At 41.6% G+C, this 17,937-nt stretch overlaps 3 protein-coding genes and 2 long non-coding RNA genes across 8 annotated transcripts in view; 3 read left to right on the top strand and 2 right to left on the bottom strand.

Moving 5' to 3' along the window:
* The first annotated feature begins 558 nt into the window (after positions 1-558).
* Positions 559-8,698, top strand: kat2a (K(lysine) acetyltransferase 2A). Of its 3 annotated transcripts, none has more exons than XM_037087867.1 (19): positions 559-858; positions 1,226-1,514; positions 1,855-1,978; positions 2,116-2,261; positions 2,391-2,480; positions 2,678-2,859; positions 2,960-3,151; positions 3,363-3,469; positions 3,971-4,075; positions 4,345-4,481; positions 4,570-4,778; positions 4,850-4,976; positions 5,183-5,293; positions 5,380-5,523; positions 5,633-5,747; positions 5,834-5,870; positions 6,361-6,424; positions 6,495-6,579; positions 6,691-6,884. In XM_037087867.1, exons 2-19 carry the CDS (start codon positions 1,290-1,292, stop codon positions 6,882-6,884), a joined length of 2,394 nt encoding a protein of 797 aa, XP_036943762.1. In that variant the 5' UTR covers positions 559-858; positions 1,226-1,289. The 3 variants fall into 3 exon arrangements, with proteins under 3 accessions (XP_036943762.1, XP_036943761.1, XP_036943763.1); XM_037087866.1 differs by having other exon boundaries at positions 1,171-1,514; XM_037087868.1 differs by lacking the exon at positions 559-858 and having other exon boundaries at positions 1,290-1,514; positions 6,691-8,698.
* Positions 3,718-17,757, bottom strand: LOC119013400. The gene is made up of 4 exons (XR_005072741.1): positions 17,656-17,757; positions 15,282-15,386; positions 5,334-5,418; positions 3,718-4,114 (listed from the first exon to the last, which is right to left on the bottom strand). It is a non-coding gene; the product is annotated as an uncharacterized LOC119013400 (long non-coding RNA).
* Positions 9,673-15,275, top strand: dhx58 (DEXH (Asp-Glu-X-His) box polypeptide 58). Of its 2 annotated transcripts, XM_037087871.1 has the most exons (12): positions 9,673-10,606; positions 10,783-10,973; positions 11,076-11,280; positions 11,400-11,590; positions 11,685-11,798; positions 12,239-12,371; positions 12,480-12,665; positions 12,753-13,003; positions 13,097-13,408; positions 13,647-13,837; positions 13,932-14,031; positions 14,152-14,337. In XM_037087871.1, exons 2-12 carry the CDS (start codon positions 10,797-10,799, stop codon positions 14,335-14,337), a joined length of 2,046 nt encoding a protein of 681 aa, XP_036943766.1. In that variant the 5' UTR covers positions 9,673-10,606; positions 10,783-10,796. The 2 variants fall into 2 exon arrangements, with proteins under 2 accessions (XP_036943766.1, XP_036943765.1); XM_037087870.1 differs by lacking the exon at positions 9,673-10,606 and having other exon boundaries at positions 10,726-10,973; positions 14,152-15,275.
* On the bottom strand, positions 10,612-13,224 carry LOC119013401. The gene is made up of 2 exons (XR_005072742.1): positions 13,086-13,224; positions 10,612-10,961 (listed from the first exon to the last, which is right to left on the bottom strand). It is a non-coding gene; the product is annotated as an uncharacterized LOC119013401 (long non-coding RNA).
* The window catches only part of znf385c (zinc finger protein 385C), a 154,521-nt gene continuing 153,819 nt past the window's right edge, over positions 17,236-17,937 (top strand). The window contains exon 1 of the mRNA XM_037087874.1: positions 17,236-17,507. The gene's annotated coding sequence lies outside the window, so the exon portion shown is untranslated. The remainder of the gene's footprint in view (positions 17,508-17,937) is intronic.

The following is a 17,937-nucleotide window of genomic DNA, read 5'->3' as shown; positions in this document are numbered from 1 at the left end:
TCGCAGCGTCTCTCTCAGTCCTTATGTGCAGTGCTCCTCTCCACCCCTCTCACTCAGGTTCACTCTGAAGTATGAATATAATAACCCTTTTGTGTATCTGTAGAAGGAACATTAGTATTCCTATTTAGGCTACATGCAGATAGGTTATAATTTAATTATGTTAAATATTTAAAAAACTAAAATCTTTCTCCTGTGTTTTGTTATTATCATAAGTATTATTATAATTATTGTTATTACATGAACCAAGAGAGACACTGCAAGATTTGTACTATTTATTGATAAGTTAAGTCTGTTCAATGGAATCAATTACATAGGGCTGCATTTTAGCTCAATAACATCACAAAAATAACAGTATTAATGCCTTTATGTACATATTAGTGAACGCACTAATTAATATTAATGTAAGTATTCCCACTTAATGTAGAATTGGAGTCGCAGTCTACTCCCGAGCTAATTTTAATTGCTATAAAACTGTCTTTTTAAGATTTGATTGCGCATTTTCAAACGGTCACTTTATTTTGAAAACGCACAACCGGAAGTGTCTTCGTGGTCGCATGGCAGCAGTAACACTAGTTTGATTCAAGTATTTGTGTTGGAGTTCATGACTGTGGCCACTGGAGGGCGCAGTGATTGAGGAATTACATTATATGGTATAACGTTACATACAGTAACATCTGATTATAAACATTTATAAAGGCAGCCAGCAACTCAACGATAAACTACATTTACCACTGATCACCTTTACATTTAGCCAGTGGTGTAGTTACGCACGGTGGCCACGGGAGGGCGCTGAACACTTCAACAACCAACAACTTGTAGCGCATCAAGGCAGACATAAAAAGCACACCACAACTTCCGGTAATGACTTTTATAATAAAACTTTCAAATTAGACAAAAATGCAAAAAAACAAACAAAAAAAAACTGTATGTGGAGTAATGTCGACAGTAAAAGGAGGTTGATAGCGCTACAATCACAACATATTTAAAGGTGCTCACGCCATTTTGGGATGTTAAATTGATTTCTGCTTTAAAAAGATACTACTGTATCGAAACGTCTGCTTCTATGTAGTATAATTACTTTGTGTGTGTGTGTGTGTGTGTGTGTGTGTGTGTGTGTGTGTGTGTGTGTGTGTGTGTGTGTGTGTTCTCTCAACGCCACCGTTTACATAGAAAAATATCATTTCCACTTGTGAAATAGTGGTGGTTCTCTTAAATCCAATTTTAGCGGCAGCACCTGAACGCAGCGCGCAAGCTAAACGGGAGCAGAGGAAGAGAGCAGCAGCGTGGAGATGTCGGACCCGGCGGCGCAGGCCTTGCAACCCCGGCTTCTCCAAGCCCAGTCTGCTGGGTCAGCTGGGTCCAGTACCGCCGCGACTGGCTCCGGGTCAGGGAGTAGCGACCCCGCCAGACCGGGACTCAGCCAGCAACAGCGTGCAAGCCAGAAGAAAGCCCAAGTGCGAGCTTTCCCACGGGCGAAAAAGCTTGAGAAACTTGGCGTATTCTCCGCATGCAAGGTAGCTAGCTTAACTTAGCTAGCCAAAGTTCACCACAACAAAGCACTGCTTGGTATTATTAGCATTAATGGACGAGGGGCAACAAACCGTAGCACAGTGAGAGCAGCGCGAACAAAAACATACATAAATAGCGTAATAACCTTACGTGAGTGTCAACTTTTGTAGCTAGCTACACGGCTAGCTAGACCGTCTCTCGGACACTTGTATTATTCACATTAAATCTCTGAAGATGCATGTAGTACCAGCTAGCTTCAGCTCAATTGTGAAGTCATTCACCGATGTACTAAAGCGGCAGCTTGGTCACTTTATTTGGTGCTCAGTGTATTTTACTTATTCCCAGGCTATTGACACATGCAAGTGCAATGGATGGAAAAACCCAAATCCACCATCAGCCACACGTATGGACCTGCAACAGCAAGCAGCCAGCCTGAGCGAGCCGTGCCGCAGCTGTGGACATGCTCTGGGTACAAACTAACCAGCCTCCATATATATACACATCCCATCCCTCCACCCAGTAGCAGATAAGGCTATATTCTAGGGACTTCTTATTTCTTACTGATGTTTGACCTTAATGTCAGTGTCATTTCTTCTTTACCTACAGCTGATCATGTGTCCCACCTGGAGAACGTGTCCGAGGATGAGATTAACAGGCTGTTGGGGATGGTGGTGGATGTGGAGAACCTTTTTATGTCTGTACATAAAGAGGAGGACACGGACACCAAACAGGTCTACTTCTACCTATTCAAGGTAAGCAAACACGTGTCGCACGCCAATGTAACCGGTAAAACAGACCCACCGAAAATGACCAGTCCTTGGAGTTAGTAACATCATTAAACATTTAACATTTTTCTTTTCATTTGATGCCATTTCCCTTAGCTGCTGAGGAAATGCATCCTGCAGATGAGCCAGCCAGTCGTAGAGGGATCTCTTGGAAGTCCCCCTTTTGAAAAGCCCAACATCGAGCAGGTGAGCTTGAAATTAAAAGTGTCTACATGTCATATCCTGATGTATAGCAACAGCTGGAAGAGAAGCAAGAGTATGCTGCCTGCCTCGTAAGGTGGACATCCTTCTCATGCCTCGCTGCTGCATCGTCTAACTACACGTTCATATAGCTCTCTGCTTCCTCATTTCCCATAATCTTTTGTTGTCTTTTCCTTTCAAAGGGGGTTCTGAACTTTGTTCAGTACAAGTTCAGCCACCTGGCACCAAAGGAAAGGCAGACCATGTTTGAGTTGTCAAAGATGTTCCTCTTGTGCCTCAATTACTGGAAGCTGGAGACACCGACACAGTACCGGCAGCGCACCCAGAAGGATGATGGGACAACATACAAAGTGGACTACACCAGGTGTGTGTGAAAGCGGGAATGTCTTTTAACATGTTAGATGTCTCTGTTGGATGCTAGCATGGGTTTGTACAATAGCATTGTTTGTCCATTTGACTTCCAGGTGGCTGTGCTACTGCCATGTTCCCCAGAGTAACGACAGCCTGCCGCGCTATGAAACCACGCACGTGTTCGGCCGCAGTTTGCTCAAGTCCATCTTCACTGTGACCCGACGGCAGCTCCTGGAGAAGTTCAGAGTGGAGAAGGACAAACTGCTGCCAGAGAAACGCACACTCATCCTCACACACTTTCCCAAGTAAGGGCAGTCTCATGAAAAAGATGCCTTTTTTATTTGATCCCATTCGTTTAATATCAGGGTCTTCACTGGTGTTAGCACCTGCAACAGTTCTTTTCTGTCCAAGTGTTGATTGCTCCTGCTCTCAGGTGCGTTAGCTATGTTTTTCTTCATGTGTGGGCATTAACCTCCACTAATATTTGATTTTGAATTTTTCACTGAATGTCATCAGGTTCTTGTCCATGCTGGAGGAGGAGATCTATGGTGAGAATTCTCCCATCTGGGAGGCCGACTTCACCATGCCAGCCTCTGACGGCACGCAGCTGGGACACCAGACGGGTGAGGAGGGTGAACGGCTTGATGGTCACTTAGCTGTGATATTTTTTTGTCAAAAAGGAAACATCTTGTGATTCTGCCTTTGGATTGTATTCATAATAATTCCAAGTAGTACCTCTTCTCAAATCATCCCTCGGGTCACTTGATGGTGAGACTGTAAACATGCTGCTATTCTAAACTGGAGTTAACTGACATTAAATAACACGAAATTTGATAAGTTAAAATAAGTAACAACTGAGTAGAGGCAAAAGTGAAATCATCCCACAACAAACATGATTCAGACTTTATTGGTCTGCTGAGAAGAAATGAATATGTTGCATGCATGCAAATACACAGGATAAATATGTAGCAGACACATTCAGAATCAAATTAATACATTATCATCTGTCTGAAACATGGTTTTGTGTTTATGTGCAGAAAATTACAGTAAAAGTACATAAGTGGGTATCACTGTTGTTGTTTTGTTCTAATAATGACTTGTACCCTGGTGTCTCTCCATTGCAGTGATCAGTCCTGCTGCAGTCTCCGGCTCTCCTGCTCTGCCTAAAGGTCTGAGCAGCATCTCCTCTCTGGGCAGCATGGACACTGGAGGTGCAGAGCCCATCACAGGTCTGTGAGCACTGCTTTGCTTCACTGATTCTCCTTAATCTGTCAAGGGATGTACTGATGGTGAAATTCTGGCCCAATACCAATGTTTAAAATAACAGTTTGGCAGATAGCTTTTACCAGTACTGATGATTTTTTTTCCCCTACTTCTACAAACCCCTGAAAGCAATCAGAGGGTTTGCTAACCACTGCCCTGTAGCTACTAGTACTAAGGTCTTCAATAACTGTCTTGTCTTGTTGCTTCAATCTGAGTAATGTCTCCATCTATTCAGGAGAGAAGCGTAAACTTCCTGAGGCGTTGACTCTGGAAGATGCCAAGCGGATCCGTGTGATGGGAGACATTCCTATGGAGCTGGTCAATGAAGTCATGATGACAATCACTGACCCCGCTGCTATGCTCGGACCAGAGGTAAGTTTTTATCTGAGGTGTTTTTCTTAAAAGAAAACCAGCGTGACATATTTTGTTGTACTAACAGTTGATATATTAACATTGCTAGACGAATCTGCTGACGCCAAATGCTGCCCGTGATGAGACTGCCAGGCTGGAGGAGAGGCGGGGAATCATCGAGTTTCACGTCATTGGAAACTCTCTCTCTCAGAAGTCCAACAAGAAGATCCTGATGTGGCTGGTTGGCCTGCAGAACGTCTTCTCTCATCAGTTACCTCGCATGCCCAAAGAGTACATCACACGACTGGTGTTCGACCCGTACGTAGAAGATCTCATATCGCATGTCATTAGTTGTCTCTGCACTTTACTGATGTCTATAACTTTCACAGGAAGCACAAGACCCTTGCCCTTATCAAAGATGGCCGCGTCATCGGTGGCATCTGTTTTAGGATGTTTCCCACTCAGGGCTTCACAGAGATCGTCTTCTGTGCCGTCACATCCAACGAGCAAGTTAAGGTACATAAATATTTACTCTCCAGCCAGCTGTGGCACTCACAGTAGACTAACCACAGAACCAGTAATCACAATTTTCTTCTGCATTAAGGCTCATAACTAACACCACAGCGTGTTGGTCTTGGACCGAAACGTGGTTGAAGTCATTTCACTTTTTTTTTTTTTTTTTTTTTTTTACGTTGTCTTTTCTCTGGTCTTTTTGATTGAAGGGCTATGGTACCCACCTGATGAACCACCTGAAGGAGTATCACATCAAACACAACATCTTGTATTTCCTCACTTATGCTGACGAGTACGCCATCGGCTACTTCAAGAAGCAGGTATTGCCACCGTGACCTGCACATTAGCTCTGCTCCTTACCTCTCCCTTCATGCTGTCCTGTCAGTAATCTGTTCTTTCCTCCCAGGGCTTTTCCAAAGACATCAAAGTGCCGAAGAGTCGATACCTGGGATACATCAAAGACTATGAGGGAGCGACCCTCATGGAGTGCGAGCTGAACCCAAGAATCCCCTACACTGAGCTCTCTCATATCATTAAAAGACAGAAGGAGGTATGTGCCGCTCTGAGACCTTCTCTCTGAAGTGAAAATGTTTTCTCTGAAGTGAATCTGTGTGTTGTTTTTTTTTTTAATTCCCCACAAATTTCAAATTTCATAACAGATCATCAAGAAGCTGATTGAGAGGAAACAGAGTCAGATCAGGAAGGTTTACCCAGGTCTCACCTGCTTCAAAGAGGGTGTACGACAGATCCCAGTGGAGAGCATTCCAGGCATCAGTGAGTGTTTGGTTTGTGTGCAATGACATGCAAGAATTTCTTAAAAGTCAGTGTTATCATATTACTTGCATGTCTTTTTCTTCCAGGAGAGACAGGCTGGAAACCCAGTAACAAGGACAAAGGGTAGGTTTTAGTTTATGTTGCAGTGTTTGTGTAATTGCCGATGTGACAATGATCAGATTCTCTGTGTGTTGCTGTCACAATGTCTATTTAGATATAGCACCACAGGGGGGCATAACATCCGTAACATCTGACACTTAAATACTACATAACCCTGAAATGAATGATTATTTTCATGGTTGATTAGTCTGTTAATTTTCTCAATTATTTCATCAAGTATTTGGTGATTATAATCATGGTCTCAAATGTCTTGTTTTGTCCACAACCAGTATTCAGTCATAGATGAGAAAATAAAAAAAACTGAAAATATTCACATTTAAGAAAGTGGATTCAGAATTTGGACCTTTTGGGCAATTTTGTAGTAGTTGACAACCAACTGATTAATTGTTGCAACTCTATTCTACATATAGTGACTGTGTAGCAGCTGTCTTTGCCATATAGTCTAACTGAAGTGATTTTACTAATATATTTTTTGTACCACATGTTTTTGCAGCAAAGAGGTGAAGGATCCTGACGTGTTACATAATATGTTGAAGAACCTTCTGGCCCAGATAAAGGTAAGAATCTGTTTACATCAGACACACACACACACACACACGAGACTAACCAGGGCTTTGTTCTCAACAGACTCATCCGGATGCCTGGCCCTTTATGGAACCAGTGAAAAAGTCGGAGGCTCCAGATTATTACGAGATCATCCGCTTTCCCATCGGTCAGTGAACCTCTCATTGTTAAGACAGCAGCTTTTCTTTTTAATTATGAAATTATTATTCATTTAAACTTATTTCCATCGATGGTTGTTGTCTCCTTTTTGTCCCCACAGACCTGAAGACCATGACGGAGAGACTGAAGAACAGATACTATGTGACCAAGAAGCTTTTCATTGCCGACCTGCAGCGAATCATCACCAACTGTCGCGAGTACAACCCTCCAGACAGCGAGTACTGCAAGTGTGCCAGCACCCTGGAGAAGTTCTTCTACTTCAAATTAAAAGATGGAGGTCTGATCGAGAAGTGAACTTGGCCGCAGAATTATTTAACGACTTCTCAACAGACGAGGAGCAACTTTTATGTCAGCCACACACCAAGATGGAGCAGATCATGAGGAAAACATCGTTAGCTATTGTCATATCTGAGTTAATAAAATGGTATGTACATGACTGACAGATTTTACAAGGGAACTGTTGGACAAACATAAGAGGGTTGCTTGGAAAGCATTACAAAGTGTCCAAATGGCATTATGTTTCCCCATAACATTAATCTTCTGTCATCCTCACTATTCCAGTACTCGCAGTGAGTTAATAATCTGCATTTACATGTTTCATTAAGTGTACCAAAGTTATAGGTCCAAGTTATAACAATGCCACACTTTCCACCATTACTTACAGTATGATTGACCTGGTTTTGTCACATTTAATGACATTTGTTCATTCCAGTTTGCTTGAAGCCGTCACTCGAGCAGATGTATATGTAGTGTAGTTCTTTTCACAGAAAACTGGACCTCGGGACCTAAAGCCACGTTGCCTTCCGTTACTGACAGACACTTGAACATCCCAGCCATCATCATGGGTTTTAAGATAAATGGTCTTTGAGGGTTGAAGTCCTTTAAACACATGGCACAGAAAGATGGGCAGTACTTTGACTCTCAAGTAGTCAACTGGTGAGAAATACATCAATGCAATTGTTAAATTAATTGCAAATACTGAACATTTGCTGATATTAGCGCCTCAATATTGAGGATTTTTTTCTTTTCATTCCGGTCTATGTTGAAACTTTGGATATTTTTTGGGCTGTTGGTCAGAAGAAATGCTATTATTTATTTTTTGGACTTCGGCAACATTGTTTTTAGCATTATTCTTTATTCTAAGCAAATTTTAGAATATGAAAACATCAGCGAATAACTGAGCAAGAAACAGCAAGTGATGGACTGGGCATCAAATATTTCCAGCACTTGTGTGCTAAACAAAATATTTTACCCGATCGTTGCCTTCAAGAAAACACTGTTGTTTTCATGTTGACAACAACATATAGATACTTATTTGTACAGTAAATATGCTACACATTGTTTATACACCATTTTCCACTGGCAGGGTTTAATTCCATTTAGTAAGAGGTCACACTTACGTAGAGCTTTTACCGTGCTTGCAGGTGATTTGTTCTGTTGCTAGACTCTGTTGCACAGTCACTTCCACACACATATGCTAAGTAGTCTGTTTCGTGTCCAGCCACATTGTTGTGGTGCTCACAGGTTTACTGGATAGTTTTATGTTGAAAAGACCTGGAGGAGTTGGGGGAGAAGCTAACGAGAAGTCCTCATAGTGTGCTCTGGTTTTATTTATCACACCATACACAAGCTGTAGTGGGTGTCAATGTTAATGCATGGCAGACAGTTTACAATTTGAACTCTCGGAAAAACTGAAACTTTTGGCCACGGTTGTTGAAGGTTTTACAGTGTTACAAACATTGTAATGAGCTGTTAAAACCTTCAACTGTCCAATGCTGGTTGAGCCTGCTTGTTGAATGTTCCATTGAATTGTGTATGTTTGTGTGTGTGTGAGTGTGTGTTTATTTTGTACTTGAATCATGACTAGCTTTGAATTACTGATGTGATGTCAGTGTTGCATTATTCAGGGTCGTCAATTGCATACTTCTCCCTCAATCTACCAATGCTGCATTTCAGATTTTCTTAAGAGGGTCAATCTGAGTGAAACTTTCCACCTGTTTGAGGATGGCTACTGTCTCTAGTTATGGTATAAATGCCATTTACTGTAACTGTAATACTGTTCATGAAAATAAAGTTTTTTTTTAAATTAAACATTTCCTAAATAGACAGTTAGTTTCTTTAGGTTTCTTTTTCTCATCCAGACAAGTGTGAACTTGATCACTTGACGAGAACTCAGCATTAATTAACCATGTAAAAGTGCACTCGTTTTGAATTGACTAATTTTTAAGGATTTCCATTTACTAAATTCTGCAGTTATGTTGGTGGGCATTTTGAAAGAATACTAAATTTGGCACATTATGACTTGTGAAGAACTAGAATTAGTTAACTGCACTGCACTTACTTAGGCTAAATCTAATTGGTAAAAAGTTTCCCTGAACTATTAAGTATTTGTGCTCAAATTGGTGCGTATTATGGTTAATCTGTGCAAAATGTTCTTTGATTACTTAAGATTTCTTCTGTGTCTGCTTTAGAGTGTGGAGCAATAACAACACAGCATAGGTTTCGTTTTCCTGATGTAATGAAAAGTAAGAAGGACTTAGTTGAGGTATGTTGCGCACAAACTACACTACAGTTTCATATAACACCTCATCTGTTAGCCTGCCATACAGTTTAAGATAAATGTAGGATCACCTGTGCTTGATTATAAAGGGCTAGTGTAAGTAGGAAAGTTTTGGCCTCCTCTGTCACTAGATAGTAAAGAGCAGCTGTCGTTCCTCCCGAGCCTCCCTCGGTGGGCCCCTTCTCCTGGCAGAGTGAGCAGAGGTTTTGTTTTTTATTCTCTGCATGCCACAGCTGATCTGAACTGGTTTAAAAACCCCACCTTAAACCACATGATGAACCTTAAGGAGATTTTGTACAGAAGCAACTTGTGTGAGTCACTAATGGTAAAATCATAGTTTTACATGCACACTTGATGCCTATTTACCTATTTTTGATTTTATTTATACCAGTGCAGTGCCCGTTTCAAATATGCTAGTTCATAATTATGCAGTTCTGATAATTCTGCAGAGCAAGGAATATTTGATTATTTAATATATTGCTATGTGTAGTAAGTATAGAACTTCTGTATTTGTTTCCAGGTTATTAATATTGAATATTTCTGGTTACATCATTTGCTACAACTTCTCGGATTGAGGTAATTCAGTGTTAATAGGCCATTACTTGTGAGATGGTAGCAATCAGACAGTGTTGTGGACGGGACATTGAGTGAGACCTCATAGTATTGACTCTACAGAGAGGATGCTGCATCAGAGTAGTGCATTTTTACACTGTATCGGCAATCACACACGAAAAATGATTAATACAGAATCAGCTGATTGGCCAGAATGACAATCTGTCCCTCCTAGTCTGTAGCAAACAAACTTCTTACATCTGCAGAACAACATTTGTAGGCCATGATATCTCTGCAGCACTACAGTTCCTCATTATAATGCTGTTTTGTTGCACCATGTTTTGTCAGTACAGCTTCACTGATATTCCAAAATTCAGATTTACTGTAATTAAGTCGTGTGAAACATTGACTTGCAACTGAAGTCAGTTGGTGAATAACCAGAGGGCAGAAAACATCAAGTCACATTAGCTCACATTCAAACAGCTATGGGGATTTCCAATATCAACACAGACAACTGTAGGTTTTAATTTCCTGATGCAATGAAGAGCAATGGATCGGGCACTGCCAGGGTGAATGCAAAAACTCAGGAAGCCCTCAACATAACACCCCAGCTGTATGGGGCTAATATAGTAATTACTGTATATACAGTAGATAAGATATAAATATAAGCTTAGACAAAGGCCTGTTTACATCAGGGTTACATCTGACACTGCATAATGTGGCCTGTCTGTTGTTACTCCAGAGCCTCCCCGTGTGGGGCCAGCTTTTTGGGTTCAGAGTGCCTTTACTTTCGTTTCCGTGTCTTCGCGTCACACAGCTGATCGCAGCTGAAATAAAAAGCCCTCCACCTCCACTGTGAGTTGACAGAGGACGAGGAGAGGCTGCAAACACACACAGCTGACTGGTGAGTTAATAAAGGCTTATTTTATTTCGAATAGCATTAAACGCAATGACTCAGCATTGTCTCACAGCAGGCTTGTTTGTTTTCTCTCAGACTTTCAAGCATTAATGAGTTTTGGATGTACTGGTTCTTCCGTGTAATATGTTGAGTCTCTGTAATTATGATCTATTGTCTCAAAGGAGGAAAGTTCAGGATGGCAGATTTTGGACTGTATGAATACCAGGAGGAAGTGGTCGAACAGGCTCTTCAAGGAGAGAACATAATTATTTGGCTGCCGACTGGAGGTGGAAAGACCCGTGCTGCGGTGTATGTGGCCAAAAGACACCTGGAGACCACACGTAACGCCAAGGTGGTGGTCCTGGTTAACAAGGTACACAGAATGCACACAACAGACACGACAGGCAGTCCAAAATCACTTTCAGAGCAACAGTTAAACATGATATTTTGTTTTTAATGTCTTTTTACACTGAAGGTTCACCTTGTGGACCAGCACTACACCAAAGAGTTCAAACCACACCTGCGCCATGACTACGCCCTGGTGCCGGTCAGTGGAGAGAGTGAGGAGAAGGACTTTTTCGGGAAAGTTGTGCAGGACAATGACGTAATCATCTGCACAGCACAGATCTTGTACAATGCTCTGACTAACACGGAGGAAACCAAACACGTTGAGCTCTCAGGTCAGTAAAAATGAGCATTCACATCCCTGATTATGATGACGCTGTAGGTTTTCTAAGTGTCGTAATACAGACATTAAGATCAGCAGACAGAGATCAAACCCTTGATGAATTCCTAACAGATATTACTCTTCTGATAATCGACGAGTGTCACCACACCCACAAGGAGTCAGTCTACAACAAGGTGATGGGATGCTACGTGGAGAAAAAGCTGAGCAAAGAGGGACCGTTGCCACAGATCCTGGGTCTCACTGCGTCACCAGGAACAGGAGGTGCAAAGACCCTGGAAAAGGCTGTGGAGCACGTACTGCAGGTCAGGGTTCACTTATTCCTCTTGGGGGTTTCAAAGAGTCTGTCACTGATCTGATCTCCCACAATCATCTGTCTCTTTACTTTCTCCCTCTCAGATTTGTGCCAACTTGGACTCAGCCATAGTCTCAACTAAACACTATGCCCCCGAGCTGAAGAGGAACGTCCCCAGACCCATCAAGACATTTGATGTTGTGGTGCCAAGGCCTCATGTAAGCTAATTTTTTTTCCCCTTTAAAAACATGAAACCCAGTACATGTAGTAGATAGACAGTTCATCCTTTTAATTACACCACATCCCAACTGACCTGACCAGGGAACAAGGAGATACATGAGCTGACAGCAACAACCTGCACTCATTTTAATCTAGACTGTCACATTTTAATAGCTACAAAAACCAAACAACAAACAGAAACTTCAAGGTCCATGATGTAGGAGTAAGTTACATCTAGTGGTGAGGTTACAGATTGCAACCAACAAAACAACCTTTGCTTTGAGGCTAAACAAACAAAAACACAATGATTCTTAAGTTTCAGGTGATTATACCCCAGTGGAAAAATAATTAAGTATATTATATCCTATTTACGCCCCTAAGTCCAACTCACTGGACCTTCAGTGGACTCAAAAGCGACAATTACAATTTCTTCTTGAAGGATCCATTGGGGGATCATCTGAAGTGGATGATGGAGCTGGTCCATGAGTTCATGGTGCTACCTTCAGACTACACACTGAGAGAGACAGGCACGCAGGAGTATGAGGCAGATGTGGTGATTCTAGAGCAGCAAGGTAAGAACGTTTCTTTTATTGACCCTGTGTTGTTTATGGCCTCTTGATAGTGCAGAGACCACATGCTTCTAATTGTGCTTGTGCGTAATTTGTCTATATTTGCATCAGGAGTAAGACAGGGCAACAGACAGCTAGCAGAATGTGCACGCCACCTCAGACAGTACAACGACGCCCTGCTCATCAATGACACCCTGCGAATGATGGACGCTTATCGCTCCCTAAACGAGTTCTACAACATGAAGTCTGCAACAGTCATTGATGGAACAGACCTGTTCCTGGTGGGACTTTTCCAAGGTTGGAATCCAGAAATATTAGATGCTTGTTTGTATTTATGGGTATGCTTATGTTGCAATTAAGCCATAATTAATATCACTTTTACAGAGAATCAGGTGGAGCTCAGGAAACTGGCAGGGGACTCTCGCTATGAAAACCCAAAGATGTCCAAACTTCAGAGCGTTCTGCTAGAACAGTTTGTTCCAAGTGTTGAATCAAGGGGGATCCTCTTCAGTAAAACCCGCAGAAGCACCCACTGCCTACATGACTGGGTCAGCACCAACAAAGTCTTACAGGAAGCTGGCATCAAGGCAGCTATCCTCACTGGGGCGGGCAATGGCATCACTTACATGACGCAGGTATGCTGATCTATGATTGAGACCTATAAGCTCTAAGTCATTCCTATTCAGTAACAACTTATCTATAGACATACATGCATACCTTGCTTGCAGCACGAGCAGGCGGACACGATCCGCAGATTCCGCCAGGGTTCTCTCAACCTGCTGATCTCCACCAGTGTGGCTGAGGAAGGCCTTGACATCCCAGAATGCAACCTGGTCGTACGTTATGGACTGCTGACGAATGAGATTGCCCAGCAGCAGGCCAGCGGACGTGCCCGGGCCAAAGACAGCAAGTACTCAGTCGTCGCCCAGAAAGGGGGCCGGGAAGAGCGCCGGGAGCACATCAATGAATATCTGGAAGAGCTGACAGGACAGGCCATTGCAAAGGTCCAAGACATGAGCCCTCAGGAGTTCCGCATAAAGGTGAGTCTGTCTTACAGTGTCCATCTTCATCTTTTCTCTGAATAGCTGCATCTACCTGGACTCTAAAAGTCCATGAATAATCTGAATAGTCTAAACATAATTAAAGCTCCACATCTAGCCACCTCATCTGGAATTTCTAATCAGAATATTTTCAGTCAGCATCAAGATATATTGTCCATGTGACCGAGGCCATTGCTTAGTGATTCTGCTGTTAAATTGAATTCCTCCTTGTCCACAGATAGCTGAGCTACAAAAGCAGGCAGTCATCTGCAAAAAACTTGCAGAGAGGCGCCTAGCAGAGAAGAGGAGTCGCCACAGTGCTGCCAGTGTCCAGCTCTTGTGTCGAAACTGTTTCAAGCCTGTGGCCTCTGCCAGTGACATTAGACTTGTTGACAATGCGCACTATGTCAACGTCAATGCTGACTTCAAGTGAGTTTAACTCTTTGTGGCATAAAAGTATTTTCACGTAAAAGTCTTTGCAAGATGTTGTAAATTCTCTCAACGTGGGTTCCTTTGCCCTCAGGAGACACTACAAAGTCGGTGGGCAGGTGTGTCTGGACAGGACTTTTGAGGACTGGGAGCCTGGGTGTACAATCAGTTGCAATAACGGCAGCTGCAACAAGGTACAGTAGGCCTTCTGCCATATTTAAAACTCAGAAATAGAGTCTGTCCTGCTAAAGCCAGTTGATTAACAGAACTACTTGTTTCTGCATTCTGCATTTCATACTTATTGACATTCACAGGACTGGGGATTCGAGATGAAGTACAAGAAGCGTGCCCTGCTGCCAAATATAGCCATTAAGCACTTTGCCCTGCAGACACCTGATGGCAGGACGACTGCAAAGAAATGGAAGGATGTCACCTTCACTGTTGAGCACTTCAGCTTCGTAGAATACTGCGATGAAAACTTCCCTGACCTTCTTGATTGAGATACCAACAAGAGAATCTAAGTGGGGTTTTTTCCCGTTCCTCACATGTCAGTTTTTATTGGTTATTAATTCCAGACCACATTTAGAGAAAAAAAATCATTGTACTGTTTAAGGTGCTTAAATATGAACACACTCTTTAAAAAAAATCCCTCCACACGTGCGTGCTGGCATTAATTTGTGCTGCCGGGCGAGTGAGGCAGCAGAGTGCTAAAACCCATTACGCATCGATCATGCTTGAAATTAGCATGACATCTTTGTTTACGCCCACGGTGCCGACTCTCTTTGCATGTTTTTTTTTTTTTTTTTATTATTTCTTCTACTTCATCGTAAGTCATGCACAGAAACAAAGCACGTAATGAAGTCAGATGTGACATACACCTTAACCATCATGAACACTTGTCATGTCATCATAAATTTGATTCCTCGTGGGCTCGATTTTAGCCTTTTTAAAATGCTTTTAATTGCAAATAAAATGTTAACAGTTGAAGCTGGTATAGTGTACCAACTGATCATCTCAAATAATCTTAAATAATTCAAATGTTTTCCAAGCAATTAGTACACATTACTGTATGAATGTCCACTTTAACTTTAGATCATTTTATTTTGTCTGCATTTTTTTAACAACTATTAATGTCCACTGTAAATAAACTACATCTAAATCTTACATGACATTTACATAAACAGTCCTCTTGGATTTCCAGCAGATCCTCCATCATAATTTTGTCTTCATTGGACCACTAGGTGTCAGTGTTGGTTAGCAAATCAAGTCAGACAAAATGTCTCTGTATCTGTAACCTCTAATGAAAGGTGGGAAAAACGCCAGGGGAGGAATTTTTGAGTGTTTCTCAAACTAATGCCCAGTCAGTTTTAGATAAAACAACTTAGTTTAAATCGTCAGATATGTATTAAAAAATGCTGATGATGTTAAGGAAGTTCTCACTCACCAAACTTTGCTGATGCACTCTTGACCAAGGCACTCCATCCTCCAACTGCTTCAATAGAGCTAACAAGATGGTTGGTTACAGGCTCCAGATCTGTTTAAATGACATCTGGAAAACATAAAATGTAGTCAGACAGGAAGCTGGAACCAAGTCCATTCATGCATTAGCTCTGATACAAACTGTTTCTTTTTATGTATCTGTTTCTTTATGTTTACAGGTATCATACACAATAAAGTAAGAAAGATCCGTTAATGTCTGCAGAAGCTCCTCTTTTTAGCTGTTAAAATGTATACTGACTGTTACTTGTGCAATGTTTTGACTGATGCAGCTCCCAATGCTGCTTCTGCATCACTGGATCAATACAAGGTTATGTATTTCAGCTTGGATCATTTAACACCATTTGAACAGTCTACATAGAGGAACAGATGAGACTGCTCATCTAACACGCCGGCCTCAAAGATACATTTTCCTGAATAACTTCATATTTCTCTGAACGCTTGCAGCATGATTCTAGCAATCCCCAAAAGATGGATTCAGAGAGCTAATCACAGAAAACGGTCTTTGCTGAAGCTATTTAGTTGCATTTTGCGGCTGTGTTTACATAAATAAATCAAGTTTGATACACAGCAGCCGAGCTTCAGCTCTAATGAGCAGCTTCCAAAACAAACCCAGATTATGAAACTGAAGCAACTACCGAGGAAACCATTAATTTCAGGCTGGCAGCTGCGTTGGGTATATTCACTTCTGACCCACAATGCATCTTTATGTGTATCTCTGGGTGAGACACGATGAGGTCAACCTCAGTGTGCCACATGTGCCGTAATCCTTTCAAATCTGGCAGAGGGCTGGAGTCAGTAGTCGCTCTGCCATGGACGTAATCACAGTAAAAACAGGCTCCGTTCTGGTGTCATGCCTGACTCAGATTCAGGCAGGCACAGAGGAGCCGTGCAGTGTATGATTTTCTCTGATCAGGCTCAAGCTCTATAATCAACACTGATTACTTCCTTTTACTTCTCAGCTCAGCACCCCCTGCATCTTAATTGCAATTAGCTCGCTTCTGAAATTAAAGCAGCCTGGAGTAGTTGAGCATGGATAACAGGGTGTGTTGTGTGAATTTAGGGAGTGCTACTTTCTTGTCGGTGGCATCTAGGACACTTACGTCTGTCTGTTTACTGCGTCCCATCTACAGTACATGAGCGCTACATGCATCATTTGCTAAATGTTTTGTCTTGTTGAGGGGAAGCCCATCTTACAGCTGAGAGACTGATGTTGACGTTCTCTGGATGCTTTGAAAGGAGCAGTAGGAATCCCCTTTCTTTGAGGACACTTTAAAACAAATTAAAGCTATTGAAACGGCCAAATAACTGTTAATCAGAGGGGAAATTATCACAGAAAATAACAATTTTGACAACTGATGACTGTAATTGTCATTTTTTAAGGCAAAATGCCCAAACTTTGTTGGTACCAGTTTTTCAGCTGGGTTATCTTATTTGTTTGGCACAGGGACATGATAACACAACAAATCATGAGGTTATCTTTTATCAATCTTAATCCACTTCATTGATTGAAAGTGTGAGAATGTAGGAAGTTTTTCTTTGGACAGATGATGTTGGTCACTATACAGATTGTGAAGCCCATTGAGGCAATATGAATGTGATGTTGGGCTATAGAACCAACGTATACATAACTTAACATAACAACATAGAATGTATTTGTTCTGAATGGTGTTTGTTCATTTATGCAACCATGTATTTGCTCTAACAATGAAAATATTTTAAACAACAGTCAATAATAGACAATAGTAAGCTTTGGCATTTTAACTTTTCCTGAACAGGAACATGAAGCTACATGTTAAAAAATGGAAATTAAATCCTTTATCTGTATTTAACATTTTCTGTAGTTTTTCTGGGTAAAATTGAGTTTTTAACTGCTATAAAAATGTTTCCTCAGGACAGGAAGCTCCAAATATGTGTCAGCTCTAAGTTGTGACTGACAGGTAATTAGCCTAATTAGCTACTTGCAAGGGAAGCTAGCTCACCTGACGACCTGTGTGTGTGTGCTGAACTATTACATAAACGTTTACATTATTCAATTCAATATTCAAAGACAGGATATATTCAGCAGACATTTCAGCATCTCAACACACAAGAAAAAGGGAGCTAGTAAACAGGAATGAGTGCGAGACGGGACGCAACATGGCGGATCAGTTGGCTGGAAGCTGGACACCAGGTAACACATCTGTTAGCACATAGTTTACTTTGATAGCTGTCATTATGGACGGACGTGTCGCGTATCTTTAACAGCTTGGTGGGATTCCCAAGTTAGTATTTCGGCAAATACACAAACACTACACACTATGGGACAGAGAAACACTGACCTGTCCGTTGTTGTTGTTGTTGTTGTTTACAGTCACACCGTTCTGTTGAAAACGGTTTGGCGATAAGCCACGCCCCTTTTTGGTTTGTCCCATGGAAGCTAATTTTCGAAAAACTTTGTATGATTGTGACCAGAGAGACAAATTATTTATTGACCTGGTCTGAACTGCCATGAATGACACATATGATGTTTGTTGATTTAAAAGATCATTTTTCATCTTGAAAAAGTTGCAATTTGTCTTAAAACTAATCAAATATAAGGCTGTGAAAATGCGTACCTTGCT

The sequence above is a fragment of the Acanthopagrus latus genome, chromosome 23 (assembly GCF_904848185.1).
Source record: "Acanthopagrus latus isolate v.2019 chromosome 23, fAcaLat1.1, whole genome shotgun sequence".
NCBI lineage: Eukaryota > Metazoa > Chordata > Actinopteri > Spariformes > Sparidae > Acanthopagrus > Acanthopagrus latus.
Note: the sequence above shows the minus strand (reverse complement) of the source record. Positions and strands in the feature narration are given on the sequence as shown.

Bases quoted from the DNA above. Each gene is read 5' to 3' on its own strand.
- kat2a (XM_037087868.1), top strand. From the start codon at position 1,290: ATGTCGGACCCGGCGGCGCAGGCCTTGCAACCCCGGCTTCTCCAAGCC. The intron at 4,076-4,344 runs GTCTGTGAGCAC...CCATCTATTCAG, and splicing joins AGGTGCAGAGCCCATCACAG to GAGAGAAGCGTAAACTTCCT. The intron at 6,425-6,494 runs GTAAGAATCTGT...TGTTCTCAACAG, and splicing joins ACCTTCTGGCCCAGATAAAG to ACTCATCCGGATGCCTGGCC.
- dhx58 (XM_037087870.1), top strand. From the start codon at position 10,764: ATGATCTATTGTCTCAAAGGAGGAAAGTTCAGGATGGCAGATTTTGGA. The intron at 10,974-11,075 runs GTACACAGAATG...TTTACACTGAAG, and splicing joins TGGTGGTCCTGGTTAACAAG to GTTCACCTTGTGGACCAGCA. The intron at 11,799-12,238 runs GTAAGCTAATTT...TTCTTCTTGAAG, and splicing joins TTGTGGTGCCAAGGCCTCAT to GATCCATTGGGGGATCATCT.